We start from the raw sequence: 16,839 nt of genomic DNA, 5'->3' as shown, positions 1-16,839 counted from the left end.
ATTAAGGCAACTTGTCCTTGGAGCTTGCCAGAGAGTCAGTTTCCTTAGTACAGATTTAAAATCGCATACTGTAAGCCAGACCTGGAGGTACACACCATAGCCTGGGACTTGGGAAATAGAAACAGGAAGCTCAGACCTTCAAGACTAGCTTCTGTGAGAAAGCAAGTTCAAGACTAGCCTTGGACTACATGTGACTGTCTCAAGAAACCAACAAATAAAATCAAGCCCACCTAAGGTTTTTTGGCGGCTCTTATGATCACTTCATCTACAACCATCACAGCATATATGAACACAAATGTGGCCCTCGTCTTTGCAAAGTCACACACTCACATGTTGCCTGGGAGGAAATCTTTACTCCCCTAAGAACCTAACCATTTCTAATAGTCTTGTTCTTTACTATACTTTTTTAGTATAGAGAATGTTACAGATCTCTCTCTGTCTCTGTCTGTCTGTGTGTGTGTGTGTGAGTGTCTGTATATGAATCTCTGTACTTGTGTCTCTGTGTATATGTGTTTTGTGTGTGTGTGTGTGTGTGTGTGTGTGTGTGTATGTGTCTTTGTGCATATGTCTGTGAATACCTGTGGGGGGGGGGGTGCCTGTGTGTATTTATGTGTATGTCTGTATGTGCCTATGTTTCTATGTGTCTGGTTATGTGTGTTATGTCTGTGTTATATGTGTATGTTATGTGTGTTGTGTGTATGTCAGTATATGCTCTGTCTGTATGTATCTCTGTGTGCATGGGTCTTTATGTGTGGTTTTCTGTCTATCTGTTATGTGTGTTACTTCTGTGTTGTGTGTATGTGTTTGTTATATGTGCTGTGTGTGTCTGTGTCTCTGTGTGTGTACATGTCTCTCTGTGTGTCTGATTCTCTGTCTGTCCGTGGTGTGTGTCTGTTATATGTGTGGAGTACTGCATGTGTCAATGCACGCCTGAGGGAACATCCACTGCCCTGCACACTCTCTCCACTCTTTCCTTAAGGCAGGTCTTTCACAAACCAGGACCATAGTGACCCTCCTCTCTCTGCCCCCCCACGGGGCTGGGTGTGTACACAGCCATGCCCCACTTTTTAATAGGTACTGGAGATTTGAACTCAGGTCCTCACGCATCTGCAAGAACGAGTGCCCTTAACCTGCTGAGGCATCCTCTGACTCTATCTTTCTTAAAACGATTTGCTATGTGCTTCATACACACTAGGCACTATATTGGGAGCCACAAATTAATGGCAAGTAAGGAATAATTTTGGTAAAACACCTCACTAAGGTTACCTTATGGCAACTATCCAAAAAGGGCAGTGACCAGAAAGTGCTAACTCTCTTCTCACAAAAGAAATAGCTTCCAGAGCTTACAAAGACTAGCAGGCTCTGCAGCAACACTTCCTCTACGTCACTAATGCCCCTCTATGTCTAGAATATTTCACGTTCCTCATAAAAGCAAGGAAGATTTGAAATCCCCTCCCACTTCACAAAAATTGAGGCAGTAATAAAATACACTCTGTGAAAGCGTGTACTCTGGGAATTGGGTAGAGCATTGGGCCAGCATGAGTAAGACCCTGAGGCTGATCTACCACTAAAACAAATGCCCTTCATCTTAGTTACTTTTGTATTGCTGTAACAAAGTACCATGACAAAGGCAACTTATAAAAGGAAGCATACAACTTGTGGAGCTTGCGGTTCTATGGTCACGATGGCACAGAACGTTGCAGCAGGCAGGCAGGCGTGGTGTGGGAGCAGGAGCTGAAATCTGACATCTGACCCACAGGCACAGGGCAGAGAGGAGAGGGAGGAGGGGAAAGAGAAACGACAAGGAATTGTATGCGTTTTTGAAACTTCAAAGCCTGCCCCCAAAGACATACCTCCTTTAATGAGACCACACCTCCTAATCCTCCCCAAACAGTTCTACCAACTGGGGACCAAGTATTCAAACATGAGCCTATAGGGACATTCTCATTCAAACTACTACACCATTGGTGGTGGACATTTAAAAACGATTACATTTGTAAAGGATGTTCTCTGGAGTCATCTCCTTGGATGATTTCCCACATCCCCATGAAGGCAAATGGCTTAGACAGCCCTACCCAACAGGACACTCTGCAGTGATTGCCAGGCCCTCTAGCTATGCTGTCCAATGAAATGGCTACTCGCCATTATAGCTACAGAACACTTGAAATGTGGCTAATGCAACTGGATATTTGATTTATAGCCTTAAAAGATTTCACTTAATAACTGTCAGGAGGCATATTTTATCACATCGGTCAACAGAAACCTACTAATTTTTTTCATCTGGAAAGATGCAGGTGATGAGTCCCTTCCACCATGCATCTTTAAACAGTGTAAAAATATAATGTGTCAAAAGTGTAAGTTTCCATAAGTTAAATATTATTGCTCGTATTGCTTCAAATTGAGTCTATGTCTCAGTTTCCATATTTGCATGAGTTTTTGCTCTCTCAGTACTTTATCGCTAAGGCGCTGTGAGTGTACCCAGAATAGAGGCCATACCACATTCGTTTTGAGTAGTTGGTGCTGGGGCAAGGCTGGCACGTGAGAAATGCCCAACTCAACTAAACGCAGCAGGTGTTGAAGAGACTCCACTGCTCCACGCCAGGAAGAATCCAAGTGAAACTCACACCACTCCTAATTTCCAATCACATTAGGGCTCTGGACCAAATCGCGGCTCTGCTCTTTTCCAGTTGTACGACCTTAGGGAAATTACCTGACTCCTGTGAACCTTAGAATTGCCATCTGTAAGATGGTGAAGGTCTCACAGACCTCTCCAAAATGGGCGGCCTGATGCGAGACAGATAGAATGAGTGGGGGAATGTCAGCTTCCTCTCCTTCTCTCTAACGGCAGTGTTTGTGACCGGCCTACCCACGGGTGTCATTCTTCACATGACAATGGAGAGACTTGGATAGCGATTACCTCTTTTTTTTTTCCCTAGAATTCAATCTTTTTGAATTTTTTCTTCTGAACTTTCAATTTAAAAATGCAAATATTTCTGAAAAAAAAAAGTCCTCCCTGGTCCTCGCTATCCTGCACACCTGAAGATGATAATGAATTTCTCCCCAACTCCAGTGGGCTGAGGGAATATGAATTTTCATCCAGGTGTGGTTGCTTCTGAGAGCTCTAATTTTGGATCGTGGCCACCGCACATAGAAGACCATCCTGGGTGTAGAACAGGGGCTAATGGGAAGCTTGCTGCTTAAAATCAGCTTTAAAAAAAAAAAAAGGAAAGAAAGAGAGAGACTATTTTATCACAGGTCAGTGTAGCTATCTTCAGAGCTCAAAGCTCAGGTTCCAGCAGGCAGTCAGGCACAAATTCGGTTTGACAATGCACAGGCTTTAAGTGACGTAGAGGACTTTTTAAATGGAACTATTACCATGAAGGGTACTCAATGCTCCCGAGACAACCGGCTCTGTAAAAAGTCTTAGGGCTGATGATTTGCTTTTAGGCCCTTCACAAAACAAGGCATAATGTTGTGATTGGAAACTTGGGACTGCGTGCCTAGGAATATCACCCTGTCACTAAGAACACTCTGGGACTTTAGAAGAGACATCAGTCTCCACATGAGTGTAAGAGGTGCGGGCCTACTTGGTATTTATGTCGAGCTTTCTTCTCTCCAAACATCAAAGCCTTATTTCATCATGAAGCACACAGGGAGGTTAAATGGCTTGCCAGTGTCACACTGAGAGCTGATGGTGGGCTTAGATGCCAGGGCATGGATTCCCGCGTGCTTCTGCCTGAGGACGGCGCACGCGGCAGTCTCCTACGGCTTAAGCTCGCTGTCCTGAGGTGCTGTGCCCTTCTTTTTCCAAGTGACATGGGAGATTTACCTCCTCATGATAAATGGGGTTAGGGGGGTGAGCAGCTTCGACCCTATGAGGATCAAAGGAGAGGGCCGCCTTCTAGCAAGCCTGGTAATTGGGCCAAGGACTGGACCAGAAAGCCCAGGGCTAGTCTTTCCAATAGGCACAGAGAACCACCAAAGGAAAAGTCACTTCTGAGTCTTGTGCAAACTTTCTAATTAAAATTTCGAGAAAACTGTTCTGTTTCAAGACATGTGGAAGTTTTGAGTTTCGGTGTCTATCAAAAGTAGTGGTTAAATCCACAAGCATTATAATTATCACCCCAGTTCAGATCCAGGCTTCCCTATTTATTAACTGTGTTACCATTGGCAAATTACTTAACCTTTCTCCAGCCTCATTTTCCCACTTATAAATTCAAAACAACTCACTAGTTTTCAACAACAGCATAAAGAAAGCCAGGTGGCGGCAAGGGGGGGGGAGGGCGCGGGGAGGAGGTGGGAGGACAGGTTTGATGCCCAGGCTGGACTTAAGGAAGACTTTATCCTGAAAATATTCATGGTGGCCGGGGGGGTCTATGCTGGACCAGTGCGAAAACCCAGAGTCCCCAGGAGAGAAGGATAGGATGAAAGGTAAGATCGTTTATTGCATTCTTGTTACAGGCCTAGTGAGAGGTCTAGTCAACCTTTGTAAATGTGAAAGCCCACATCCTCACCTGCCGCTATTCTTACCTAACAAACAAGAATTTATATCTGAGCCCCCACGAAAAGGAAACAGACCACATCTCCTGCCAGCCTTGGGAGAAATCTGTTGTAATAAGGAAGGGCTGAGCTTAAACTGCGCTCACTTCTCTTAGACATAATGAAAAAATATGGTCTGAGATAATTCACTTTTATTCTTTCTTGTAAAGTAGAAATGCAGCAGTGATTACAAAAAAAAAAAAAAAATGCACCTAGCTGCAAAACCCTTTTCAAACTCTAAAACAGTTATATTTAAAACTAGCATTAATTGCTCCTAAACTGTTCAACCGTGAGCAAGAAAGACTGTGTTTGCATTTCATGCACATGCATCTGGGTGTACTGTGGTGGTAAGCGCTGCAGGGTTCGTCTGCAGCACCGTGACTTATTTCTGATGGTCAAAGGCAGTTTTTGATTTGACGAGCCATGGCACCAGGGCAGAAGTTACATCCCACACGTATATGCCGAAGGAGCTACCGCCTCAACACAGCACTAAATCCAGCTCCTTGATCTAATGAATGTATGCTATGCCGTACCGAGCATATCTGTATTGCAGATATGCTAAACACAGCATCTCAAACATCGGATAAAATCGGTAATTACTAATGCTTTCGTGAAGACTTTTTAAAGAAATTTCTGGTTGCATTTGTGCTCTTTTCTCTTCTACACTTTGGCAATGGCTCCCCTCCTGGTTGCTTTTGTGAGTTTTGGTATCATTGTTGTTGCTGTTGTTTGTTTGCTTGCTTGTTTTTTTGTCTACTTGACATGAACTAGAGTTGTCTAAGAAAAACCTCATTCTGAAAAAAAAAAAATCTCTCCATCAGATTTCCTGGAGGCAAGTCTGCAAGGCATTTTCTTGATGAATTATTGATGTGAAAGGGGCACGCTCACCAGGGGCAGTGCCATCCCTGGGCTGGTATTCCTGGATGGTAGAAGAAATCAAATGAGGACCCATGAGGGTCAAGCAGGTAGCATTCCTCCATGGCCTCTGCTTCAGTTCCTGTCTCCAGGTTCCTGCTTTGAGTTCTTGCCCTGACCACACTTGACCACATGAGCCCTTTCCCCTCCACGTTGTTTGATGGGTATTTTATCACAGCAATAGAAAGCAAACTGAGTTACCTCTTCTGGAAAAGCGCATTGCACAGGCTTGAATGAATAACGCTGAGGTGTTTTATATGTTAAATTCTGGTTGCCCATCTCTGAAAAATGGCATCAGATGCCATTACAGATGGTTGTGGGCCACCATGTGGTTGCTGGGATTTGAACTCAGGACCCCTGGAAGAACAGTCAGTGCTTTTAACCTCTGAGCCAACTCTCCAGCCTGACTTTCAGAGTTTAAGGAGACACAGTTTCCAGTTTACTCTCTGCTTCATGCTATGGTAAAGGATGCGAGCCCTTGATATTATTCTTTAGTCACCATACCTGCTGCTTGCCATCATGACTTCCACTATAACAGACTTATCCCTTCAGAATCATAAGACAAAAACCTCTTCTTCTATATGATGCCACAGGAACAAAAATGTGACTAATGCAGTCATGGACTATGAGTCTAGGAAATGTTTATTTTGAACTGTATTTCTTATTTTAAAAATATTCTGCATTTCTACAGCATTATTGGCTACAGTGACAACTAATAGAATTACAAATCATATGCATATGTAAATGTATACATGCAAATGAAATTACCAGTATTCAACATCTATTTAGCATAGGACACATTAAAGAAACCCCTAGGAACCCCAAAGAATCAAGACCGCAATCTCACCAGAAGGAATTATCCAGGAAAGAAAGGCCAAAGGAACTGAAACAGACACGAAGGAGAAGACTCAACAGAGCCACCGAAAAGCTAAACGTCTCTCTAAGAACCAGAAGCCTGATCCCAGAGACCAGACCCAAGTAAGCTGCTTGGGTAAAGGGTTGGGGTTGGGGGGGGTAGAATATTCCCTCTCTCCAACTTCAACAATTTCCTCAACTGAATCAACTCCCAACTCTTCCACCTGCCCCCACAAGCCTTTGCAGACAAATCCAGAGGTTCCTTAACTTCCTGGCACAGTCTTTTCCCTAGGGAAGAAGCTCCTACCTATTCAGTGTCACTCACTGTGGTGCTTTGGATAAGAAGAGTCCCCAGAGACTCATTTATTTGATTGCTTAGCCCACAGTTAGTGAAACTGCTTGGGAAGGATTAGGGAGTGTGGTCTTTGTTAAGTAGGCATGTCACTGAGGATGGGCTTGGAGATATCAAAAGCCCGTACCAAACTCAGCTCTGTCACTGTCTCTGTCTCTGTCTCTGTCTCTCTCTCTCTCTCTCTGAATGTATCTCTCTATGTCACTCTATGTCTGTCAGCCTGTGTATTTGACTGTCTGTCTGACTGTCTGTCTGTCTCCAGCCTTTGGATTCCGTCTAAGTTCTCAGCTACTTCGTCAGCACCATATCTGCCTGCTGCCATGCTCCCCGCTGTATTGGTTATGAGCTAAACCTCTGTAACTATAAGAGAGCCCCCAATTAAATGCTTCCTCATATAAGTTGCCTTAGTCATGTTGCCTCTTCTCAGCAATCTGGCAGTAACTAAAACACCCACACACACACTGACATACTTAGACACCTGCAATAAAATGCATGGCAGAAACTGCCATTATCATAGACTTTGTTCTAAATTTCTACCTTAATGTTTAATGTTGCTCAGATATAATTTTGAACATGAGGTGAATTATTTGTAAGGCAGGCAAACCCCTCTTACCTTCAAAGTAAAACAATATTTAAAGTTACTTACAGTACCGGCTGGTTTTGTATGTCGACTTGACACAAGTTAGAGTCATCAGAGAGGAAGGAGCCTCCATTGAGGAAATGCCTCCAAGAACTCTAACTGTAAGAAATTTTCTCAATAAGTGATCAATGTAGGGAAGGTCCAGCCCATTGTGGGTGGTACCATCCCTGGACTGGTAGTCCTGGTTTCTATAAGAAAGCAGGCTGAACAAGTCATATGAAGCAAGCCAGTAAGCAGCACCCCCTCCACTGCTTCTGCATCAGCTCCTGCCTCCAGGATCTCACCCCATTTGAGTTCCAGTCCTGACTTCTTTCATTGATGAACAGTGCTGTGGAAGTGTAAGTCACACAAACCCTTTGCTCCCTGACTTGCTTTTTCATCATGGTGTTTTGTCACAGTAATAGAAACCCTAACTAAAACAGTTACACAGAATAAAACAAATACATTTTTAACACCCAGTAGTTATATACAGTTGAATCTTTCTGCTTACCCTACCTCCTTCTCTTTCTCTTTAAGGGGATATAGAAGCAACCTTCACATCTTCTTTACCTCTTTTTCCTCAGCTCCATAATATCTACCTTTTCTTCTAAAACTATCATCCTAAAAGCAAAGCAAATGGCCGTAATGGGTTATTCCCTCGTAGGGAAAAAACTTAAAGACTATCATGATCAAGATGCCCTAGCATCATAGCCTCTATTGGTGTTAAGAATGCTGCCATTGAAGTGGCATGAATTTGCCTCACAAGAAAAAAACTGAACATGTGAGCATTTCTGATTCATGGAGGTGTGACCAGCATTAGCTCCCGAAGCCAATAAAGTTTTGAGGATGCATAGAGGATGCATCAATATAGGACCACAGCCATTCAGAAAGGGGGCTGCTACCACAGAGCATAGCTGAGGTTCTTCAGGAAGTACAAGCTTGGCTTTTCCACAGAACACAGGAACTCTGGGTATATCTCAAATCTGACACCTCCTAGAGGCACTGTCTTCGCAGCTTAGAGCGCTCTCCACTAAGTTTCCCTTCCTATGCCAGGTGCAGAGATCCACTCTGCATTAAGTCTGAGTTACTCTTTTCAGCTCTGAATTACCTTTGCCAACTGGTCTTGAGTTCATGACAGTCTTACAGAGCAAAGATGAGGCAAAGATGAGGCAAGAACAAATAATTACCAGGCAATATTGTAAAGGCTAACACAGGAGTAAGGCAGGGTGCTGTAGAGACTGCTAACTCTGACTGGAAAGGCTTCAAAGGTTGGAGCTGAGCCAAATCCAAGGTATTTCAACAGAGTCATTCCAGGCAGAATGAACCTCCATGCTTGCCTTTCATGGAAGGCTAAGACTCTCTCTCTCTCTCTCTTTCTGTCTCTCTGTTTCTGTCTGTGTCTCTCTGTGTGTATATGCCTCTTGTGTCTGTGAATGTCTCTATCTCTCTGTCTCTCCATCTCCCCCCTCTCCCTTCCTCTCCTCCTCCCCCTCCTCCCTTCTCCCCCAATATGGAGCATCTCAGAAGGACTGGTAAATGGTTTGATAAGATCAGACTCTTCTCACAGATATAAGAGGAGACTAACCAAAGTTAAATGAAGGAATACTAGTTTCCGGTTTTTATGTTAAGAAGACAAGCATCTACAGGTGTTATCTGAAGGGAAGAGGCTCACAGTCATTGGCAGAAGTTACATTTCTTACTCTCTTGCAGTGTTTCTTAACCCAAGTTAATGTTACCCTTCTGGTACATGACTTAGCTTTCTGCAAATGGGATGGGTGTCCAATAAAAATACTCTTGACAACTAATGGGCGGTGCCTACCAATTCTCTTAAATGTCTCAAAATACACAGGACATTTCCCTGTACATAATGGTGGCAGCAGCCACAAAGTCCCAAGAAAGTCTATCCTTAAAAAAAAAAAAAAATAGAATGGCCTGAGGTACAACATGGTGAAGCCCACAGATAAAAATCATACCAGGAAGCCTTAAGAAGGACTTCAAAAACCTCACTGTGCCAGTATATACACTGAGTTATGCTCATATGTCCCTGTGATCTGGCACTCTGAATCCTTCTCTATCATCCACTGTGTGAGAGGGATAATCTTACTAAAATAATTTTTAATTGACCAATTGATATTTTGTAAAGGAAATCATTTGTTGGTGTTGATACTGTGTTAATCGCAGAATTATTTAGGATCATAGCTGATCAAAGCGTGCAACTAGCCTACACCGAGGAACAGAATTGTAGCCCGAGGCACTGCTCTCAGAATAAAAAGCAAGCCTCCATGCACTCCTGGTATGTTAGTGACCTTCATTCAATCCAAGCACAAACAAATGGAAAGGTGTCTACCCCGACCAGAAGACCAGGAATCACTGACTCAATACATTGTCTACAGTGCTACAAGCTAGAAAGCTTTCTCTCAAGGAAGCGAGCCAATAAGCCTTCGCTTCTTTAATTCAAGTCTTACTGTCTGCCCAAGTTCAAAAAACCCAGGGTCTTTAAAATGCAAAATCTGGGACTGAGTATAGAGCTCAGTTGGTTGGTCGCTTGACGTGCATACATGAGGCATTGGGTTTGATCCCTAGCATGGCATAAATTGGGCACAGTAATGCACATTTGTAATTCCAGCCTTTGACAGGTAAGGGCAGGGGTGACAGAGGTTCAAGGTCACTCTGAGCTGCATAGTGAGTTTAAGGCCAGTAACCTACATCCATGAAACCCTGTCGCAAACAAACAAACAAATAAATAAATAGATTACTCAGCATTTGGGGGCGGGGACAGGAGGATTGGGAGTTCAAGGCCATCTTTGGCTAAATAAGTTCAAAACAAGATTAGGCTATATGAAAACCAGTCTCAAAAAAAAGGAGGGGGGAGAAGGAAGGAAGGAAGGAAGGAAGGAAGGAAGGAAGGTAGGTTAGGGGGTCAATATCTCTGCTACAATCCATATAAACACAAAGATTAGGTATGTAGTAAAGGACTGGGAGGAAGGGGAGAGTCTTGCAATGAAGTGGATCAAGAATATATTGTTATGGAGGGACTAAAGCAAGAGAATTAAATGAGGAGGGGATAGAAGAGAGGGACAAGCAAGTGAATATGGAAAGTGACAGTTAACACCGAGTGCCATTTGAAAACCCATTGAAAATCTGTTACTGAAGAAGCTTCCTAAAATATATGAATATATGATAGAAATCTAGAGTCACCAAATAATAGGGGAGAGACTGCTCCAACTAGACAGCCTACACCACCAAGGGAAGCCTGCAGTAGCAGGAATGGGTTCTATCTAGTTGAGTTGTTGGCCAATGGAAACTCCTAAACATCTCAGACTATTGCCAAAGCTATATGTTATCCTCTACAAACTGATATTAAGACCCTATTATTGAAGACAACACTGATATAACTCAACTCAAACCATTGCCAAGGTTATTGGCTGCTCTCCACACAATGATGTTAAGGCCTTATTACTGAAGACAACACTTATATATCTCATTGAACATGAAGAAGTCAAGCCAACTAGAGGCTTCACTCTTACTGATCATTAATGATACTGGAATGTACTCTGCATGCTAGAAGAGGAGAAATAGAATTTTCAATTCAGCTACAAACTCTGTGACCTACATTGGTTACTTTCCTGGGAGATATGTTGGTGCAATTGTAGCACAAATGTTGTAAGAGTAACCAGTCACTCTGGGGTTGAATTTAAGGCCCACTCCATAAGATAGAACCATGTCTGACACTGCCAGTATAACCAAGAACCTGAAACTGCATAGGCCATGGGCCTAGGGGGAAATCTGCTATTATTATTCTGCTAAAGAAACATAGCAATAAAATGACTCATAATGACCTTCTGCTATACCCATAAATCAGTGCCTTGTTTGACCATCATCAGAAAGGCATCTTCTTGCAATGGATGGGAAGTAACACAGAGATCCACAACTAAACATTGGAAAATAATGAGAGATATTAGACTATTCAGTCCCTTTTTTTTTTTTTGGTTTTTTGGATTTTTTTTTCAAGACAGGGTTTCTCTGTGTAGCCCTGGCTGTCCTGGAGCTCGCTCTGTAGACCAGGCTGGCCTCAAACTCAGAAATCTGCCTGCCTCTGCCTCCCAGAGTGCTGGGATTACAGGCGTGCGCCACTACTGCCTGGCAGACTATTCAGTCTTAAATGAGATGTCTTCACCAAACTCTCCTCTCAGGGAGAAGAGGAGTCAGAAAGATGTAAGAGCCAGGAGAGACAGATGATACCAAGAAAACAGTGTTCTCCAGACATAATAGGTTTGATCAGCATATAAGTTCCCAGAGTCTATGACAGCATTTTTAATTTCTTCACACCTTCAAGCTAGACAGGTTCTCAGGGCTGAGAGGGAGAAACTGACATAGCCTGCCTGCTCCCTAACCAAGAAGTTATTTACAACTGCTACCCACTAGCAAAGGACGTTTAGCCTTCTCCAGTGGAGTCTCACTGGCTGTATTAATCACACTTGGGGTGAGATCCATGCCCAAGAGTAGACATGAGTAGATGGCCAATGTAAAATGAACTCAATGTTATTTTTGTAAATTTTTGTCTCATATAGTTTTGCATGGGCATTTTTTGTCTTATTGGTCCATTGCTTGAATATTTTGGTTTCTGATTTTGTGTGTTTATAGAGTTGTATCCCTGTTTCATGTGTGTGTGTATGTGTGTGTGTGTGTGTGTGTGTATTGGTTTTTTTAATGTTTGATTGTCATTTTTTAAGGAAAAAGAAGAGCATGGAATTGGATGAGTAGGAAGTTTGTGGGAGGAGCTGAGAGAGAGAAAAAGTGTGATCAGAATATATTGCATGAAAACATCCTTTTCAATAAAATAAGATAAAAATAGAAGCTAAGAAGAGAGGAGAGGAGGGAGAGAGTGGCTCGGCAGTTACGTGCACTCACTGCTCTTGCAGAGGACAGCAATAGGATCTCTGTACCCACGTGGATGCTCAGAGGCATAAAGTCCAGCTCCAAGGGATCTGATGCCCTCTTCTGCCCTCTGTGGGCACCAGGCACATGGGAGGTAGAGGCAAAAGACCCATATCCATGAAATAAAATAACATTGTAAAATTAACAAAGTAAATATATATATACTTAAATATATATAAAGAGAAAAGCATATAGACAAGCCAAACACATGTTTTATATGTGTATGGTGTATTTGGTTGTGTGTGTTTGTGTGTGTGTTGAAAGTTGTGATACAAAAATGTACTTTACCTAGACTGCAAGAGAAAATAGTCCTTTTTTTCAGATAATGCCTCTTTGTTGCTTTCATTCCCATTTCTACCTGGGTCTTCACAGCTCACCTTTGTCTCATTAACGTGACCTCCAGCACCACAGTTCAACAACTGGGGCTGTAATTTAGAGGCAGAGAACAGGCACCAAATGCAGTGACTGAGTTGAACCTCACAGATTGGAGAATCTGCCCTCCTGATGGTTTTCAATTGAGAAAATGGGATTTCATTATAAAGACAATGCCTGCGAAAGTGGCTGGGCAGGAAAGGGCACTTCCAGCACAGTGTTTTATGGGTTCCAACTATGTGGCTAAGAAGAGACTGGATTTTCTGACCTGTAAGGATTAAGAGAAGCTCTAACGAAAAATTATTCTGCATAGCATATTAGTGGAGGGATATAATAGAATATATAGATATATATTCTATATAATAGAATATATATCAGGAGTGGCCTCTGGAGAGGAATGAATGAAGTTCAAGAGGGAGAAAAGGAATTCACTGTTTGAGCACACCGTTAAAATTCCAAGCCCTATATGTATATCAGTTTTTTAGGAAATAATAATTTGTAAACAAATAAATATAATTAAAATTAAGGTTGAGGAGATAGTGTAATCTCTAGAGCCTTGCCACACAATCATTAGGACCCTAAGATAGATGACACCTGAGGCAGAATAACACTCAAGGTCACCCTTTGCACATATACACCTACACGTACTCACAAACATGCATATATACATAGACTACACAATCAGAAAACAAGCTGATAAAAACCACCCCGGATTTGTAAATCTCCAATTTCTATACTGTGTCTCCTCCTGTGTGTCCTCAGGAGTTCTGTAGTACTCCTGAAATGTAAAAGGAAAGTTCTCCAAAAGTCGGGTAAGATAGACATGAAACAGCATCTTCTGGACACAACGAAAGAGCTGTACACATGAGCTCACAGAAACTGTGGTTATTATGTGCACAAAGTCAAGCCAAGAAACATCCTCACATGGAGGGAGGAGTTCATGAATCATCTTCAGTTATGGGTCGGAAGAGACACTGTTGTATTTAAGGGTTATTTATTGATAAGCCTCTGGTTTATCAATCATGCTCTAGTGGATAGCCACCAGACCTAGGAATATCTGGGCAGCACCAATTGGACTTAATAGGTTATAAAGACAGAGAAGAAACAAATTTAGGGAGGTAGAGGGGTGGGAATGGATTTGGGGGGAAATATGGGGACGAGTGGGGAGGATACGATCCAAATACATCAAATGAAATCCTCAAATCATAAAACACTCAGGTTCTCGATTCTTTATAATACAATCTTCAACTTCACTCCTGAACTCCAGAACTAATCTCTTCTACATCAGGAAATACCAACACATTGTGGTCAATGTGTTAACCTCAAAGATAGCATATTCCAACCTAAATCCTCCTCATAATTTTCTCTTTCCCCAAAAATTGTTCTCTTTTTTTGATATTCTTGATAATTACTAAAAACAACAGGTCATTTACTTTCTCAATAAAGACTTTACCATTATCTTGGCGGGTGTGGGAGGGAAGGTCCTCCCTCTCCCTATCTTTAACTCCAGTCACAAAATACTGTTAAACCCTTTCCTACCTGGCTAAGAGAAGATCAAATAGACACTCTCTTGTACTATTTCCAGGCTTCTTTCTATCTCAAAACATAACATGGAGCATATGAGCAGCCTAGCTAACTTTTCTTCTTTATTGTTCTCCACAATTCTGCTGCACCTGGTCCTCTTTCTCAAACACAAATACCCGAGCATGCTTCAGGACCCTGGATAGTTCCCTAGTGCCTCCGGAAAACCAAAGCCTGTTTGTCCTACATTGACAAATGACCACAATGTGTTCTGACGATTTCACCTCTGCATAAGCTGTGCTCTAGTCACTCTTGTCTGTGAAACCTGCCTCCTGAAACCTTCTGCGTGCTCCACAACTTTGGGTTTGCTGTTCCCTTGACTTGGAAAGTCTTCTTTTCTCTTTTCAAAAGACCTTGTCCGAGAGAGAGAGAGAGAGAGAGAGAGAGAGAGAGAGAGAGAGAGAGAGAGAGAGAGAGAGAGAGAGAGAGAGAGGGAGGGAGGGAGGGAGGGAGGGAGGGAGGGAGGGAGGGAGGGAGGGAGGGAGGGAGGAGAGAATTCTCTGCTCACCATTCCTGACTTCTATTCTGGTTCTATCCTCTTTGAATGATTCTGTCCTCTGGGATCCTCTAATGTTTTGCACATACCCAAGCAATAACCCTAAACAAATTCTTCTCTGACTATTTGTGATTCTATCTCCTCTGCCAGAATGTCAACTGCATTAAAAAAAAAAAACTACATTTTATTCATCTTTAAGTTCGCTGTACCTCCCCGCTAATACTGCACATAAATATTGCTGAATGAATTGACTGAAAGTACCTTGGTAAAAATGTAACACATTATCCCCAAATTTTATAGACTTCTGTGGCTAAAATCTCATTTCTTGGCCTTCTTTTTGTGCATACCTATTGGCACGCTATCACCAGTCTCAGGAGGGCCAGTTATTCAAAGAGAGCTAACAAAGTGCCTGCTATTTGTAAACAGGGCCATTTGTAAACCCTCTGGGCTAGATTTAGAGATTGCCTTTCTAACTCTGACAATGCTCCTTTGAGCACTCCACTATAAGAAGCATTTCTTTTCCAAATGTCTGGAGTCCTATAAGTAACCTTTGTTTATCCTGAAACGCTTTCAGAGAAGCTGAACAGAGCTTTAAAAAAAGAAACAACAATGTAGTGACCCTACAGGGACTCACCTGGCCAGCGGATCGTGCCAGCCTAGGAGGGGGATGGGAGGCAGCCTAGGAGGAGGATGGGGACTCTGGGAGCTTAGCTCTAACCCCTGCCCACCTTCCAGGCCATCAGCCACTTAACTGCTTGGACCTCGAGGGCTCTCTGCTCCCCAGAGAAGACCTCGGCAGCCCATTAATCATGTGCTTATTCAAGGAAAACAGCATCATAAGCAGAGTGATAACCAGAGAGCCTGGAAGAGCAGTGGGCAAGAAATTAGCCTAAGACTGGGGCGAGGCGCTCCTCTGAATGGGGCCCAGGGCCCAAACAACCAGGGCAGCTCCCAGCCTCAGGATCTTTCCTTCTCTGGCTTAGAATTCTCTACCCTGAAATGTTTACATTCCTATCTCTGCTCTAATGGCAGCTTCCAATGGGGCATCCTGGGAACCTACAGCAAAACGTCCAGCAACTCATTCTCCATATCATCCTCCTGCCCCATCTGCCTTCGCATCTCCTTCACAGTACTTACCAGCACTCACTGGGGATACTGGCACCTCCTACCTGTCTGTTTACACACTAACCATTGCTCCCCATCTGGCCAGCCAGGGGCAATGGGGTTTTGTCTCAAGCACATAGGTGTTTCCCAATAATTATTGCACTTTTAAAAATGGCAAGCAGAATACAGGACATCTGGCACTTGTAGACTGTAGAATCCCATATGTGGTAGAGCTGCTTAACATGTAGGGATTCAGAGTCTCCGCCCCCACCCCCAATGCCCACCCATGACATCATTATAGGAAACAACCTCATTGTTTCTCTGAGTGCTCTTAGCTCTCCCGTTGGTGAGGAGCTATATTGGGCCACAAGATGAATCTTGAGGAAGGCTGATGGGTGAAAAAGAATAATACACATTATTGCTATCTGGAAGTTATGAATGACAGAAGAACATTCAAGGAGCTAAGACTACAGACGGTGCATAATAGAATTCTGAGATCAAGAATAAAGAGGGAGAGAGAGAGATGAAAGAGGAGATGATACTGTGATGTCTGCAAGTGAACCTCAACCCCCTGAACACAAGGGGAGCCTCCCGATGAGAGGCACATGTGTCCCGACTGTGTGGTGATGTTTCCTTTCCTTTTCTTATCATCAGTGGAGACAGGCACAAGCAGAACGGTTAGTGTTGTAGTGGAGTGAGAAAGAAGGCCCAAGCTACGCTATCAGAAGCCAGAGGTCCCAGCTGAAGATGCTGACCATCCAGCCTGCTCCCACACAAGCACTGTGGTTCTCACGGCTAAAAAGATGAACTCAAGTCACGCACGCCTTAACCATCTTACAGTGCAGGGACCTTGCTGAAGCTAAGCCTTGACTCCAGTACTCACGGTTCTGGGGTGTACAGCGGGTCGGAGCCGTGCCGCACGTACTGAGTGCAGTGGAATACTCTATAGGCCAGGCCAGCCAGGAAGTCTCTTGGGCTCAGGTAGCCAGCCACTGGTCTCACTGTGAAGCCAGATCGTTCTAAAGAGACAAGGGCAAGAACCAACAAGTTCAGACCTCAGAACCTGAG

General features: G+C 43.2%; 1 protein-coding gene across 3 annotated transcripts in view; it reads right to left on the bottom strand.

Annotated features, from left to right (window-relative positions):
- Tph2 (tryptophan hydroxylase 2) overlaps positions 1 to 16,839 on the bottom strand; it is a 104,479-nt gene that overhangs the window by 47,524 nt on the left and 40,116 nt on the right. For all 3 annotated transcript variants that reach the window (XM_052165731.1, XM_052165734.1, XM_052165732.1), the window contains one exon: positions 16,655 to 16,790. In XM_052165731.1, coding sequence (XP_052021691.1) covers positions 16,655 to 16,790 — 136 coding nt within the window. The remainder of the gene's footprint in view (positions 1 to 16,654; positions 16,791 to 16,839) is intronic.

This window comes from Apodemus sylvaticus, chromosome 20 (genome assembly GCF_947179515.1).
Source record: "Apodemus sylvaticus chromosome 20, mApoSyl1.1, whole genome shotgun sequence".
NCBI lineage: Eukaryota > Metazoa > Chordata > Mammalia > Rodentia > Muridae > Apodemus > Apodemus sylvaticus.
This window is presented reverse-complemented; position numbering and strand designations above follow the sequence as displayed.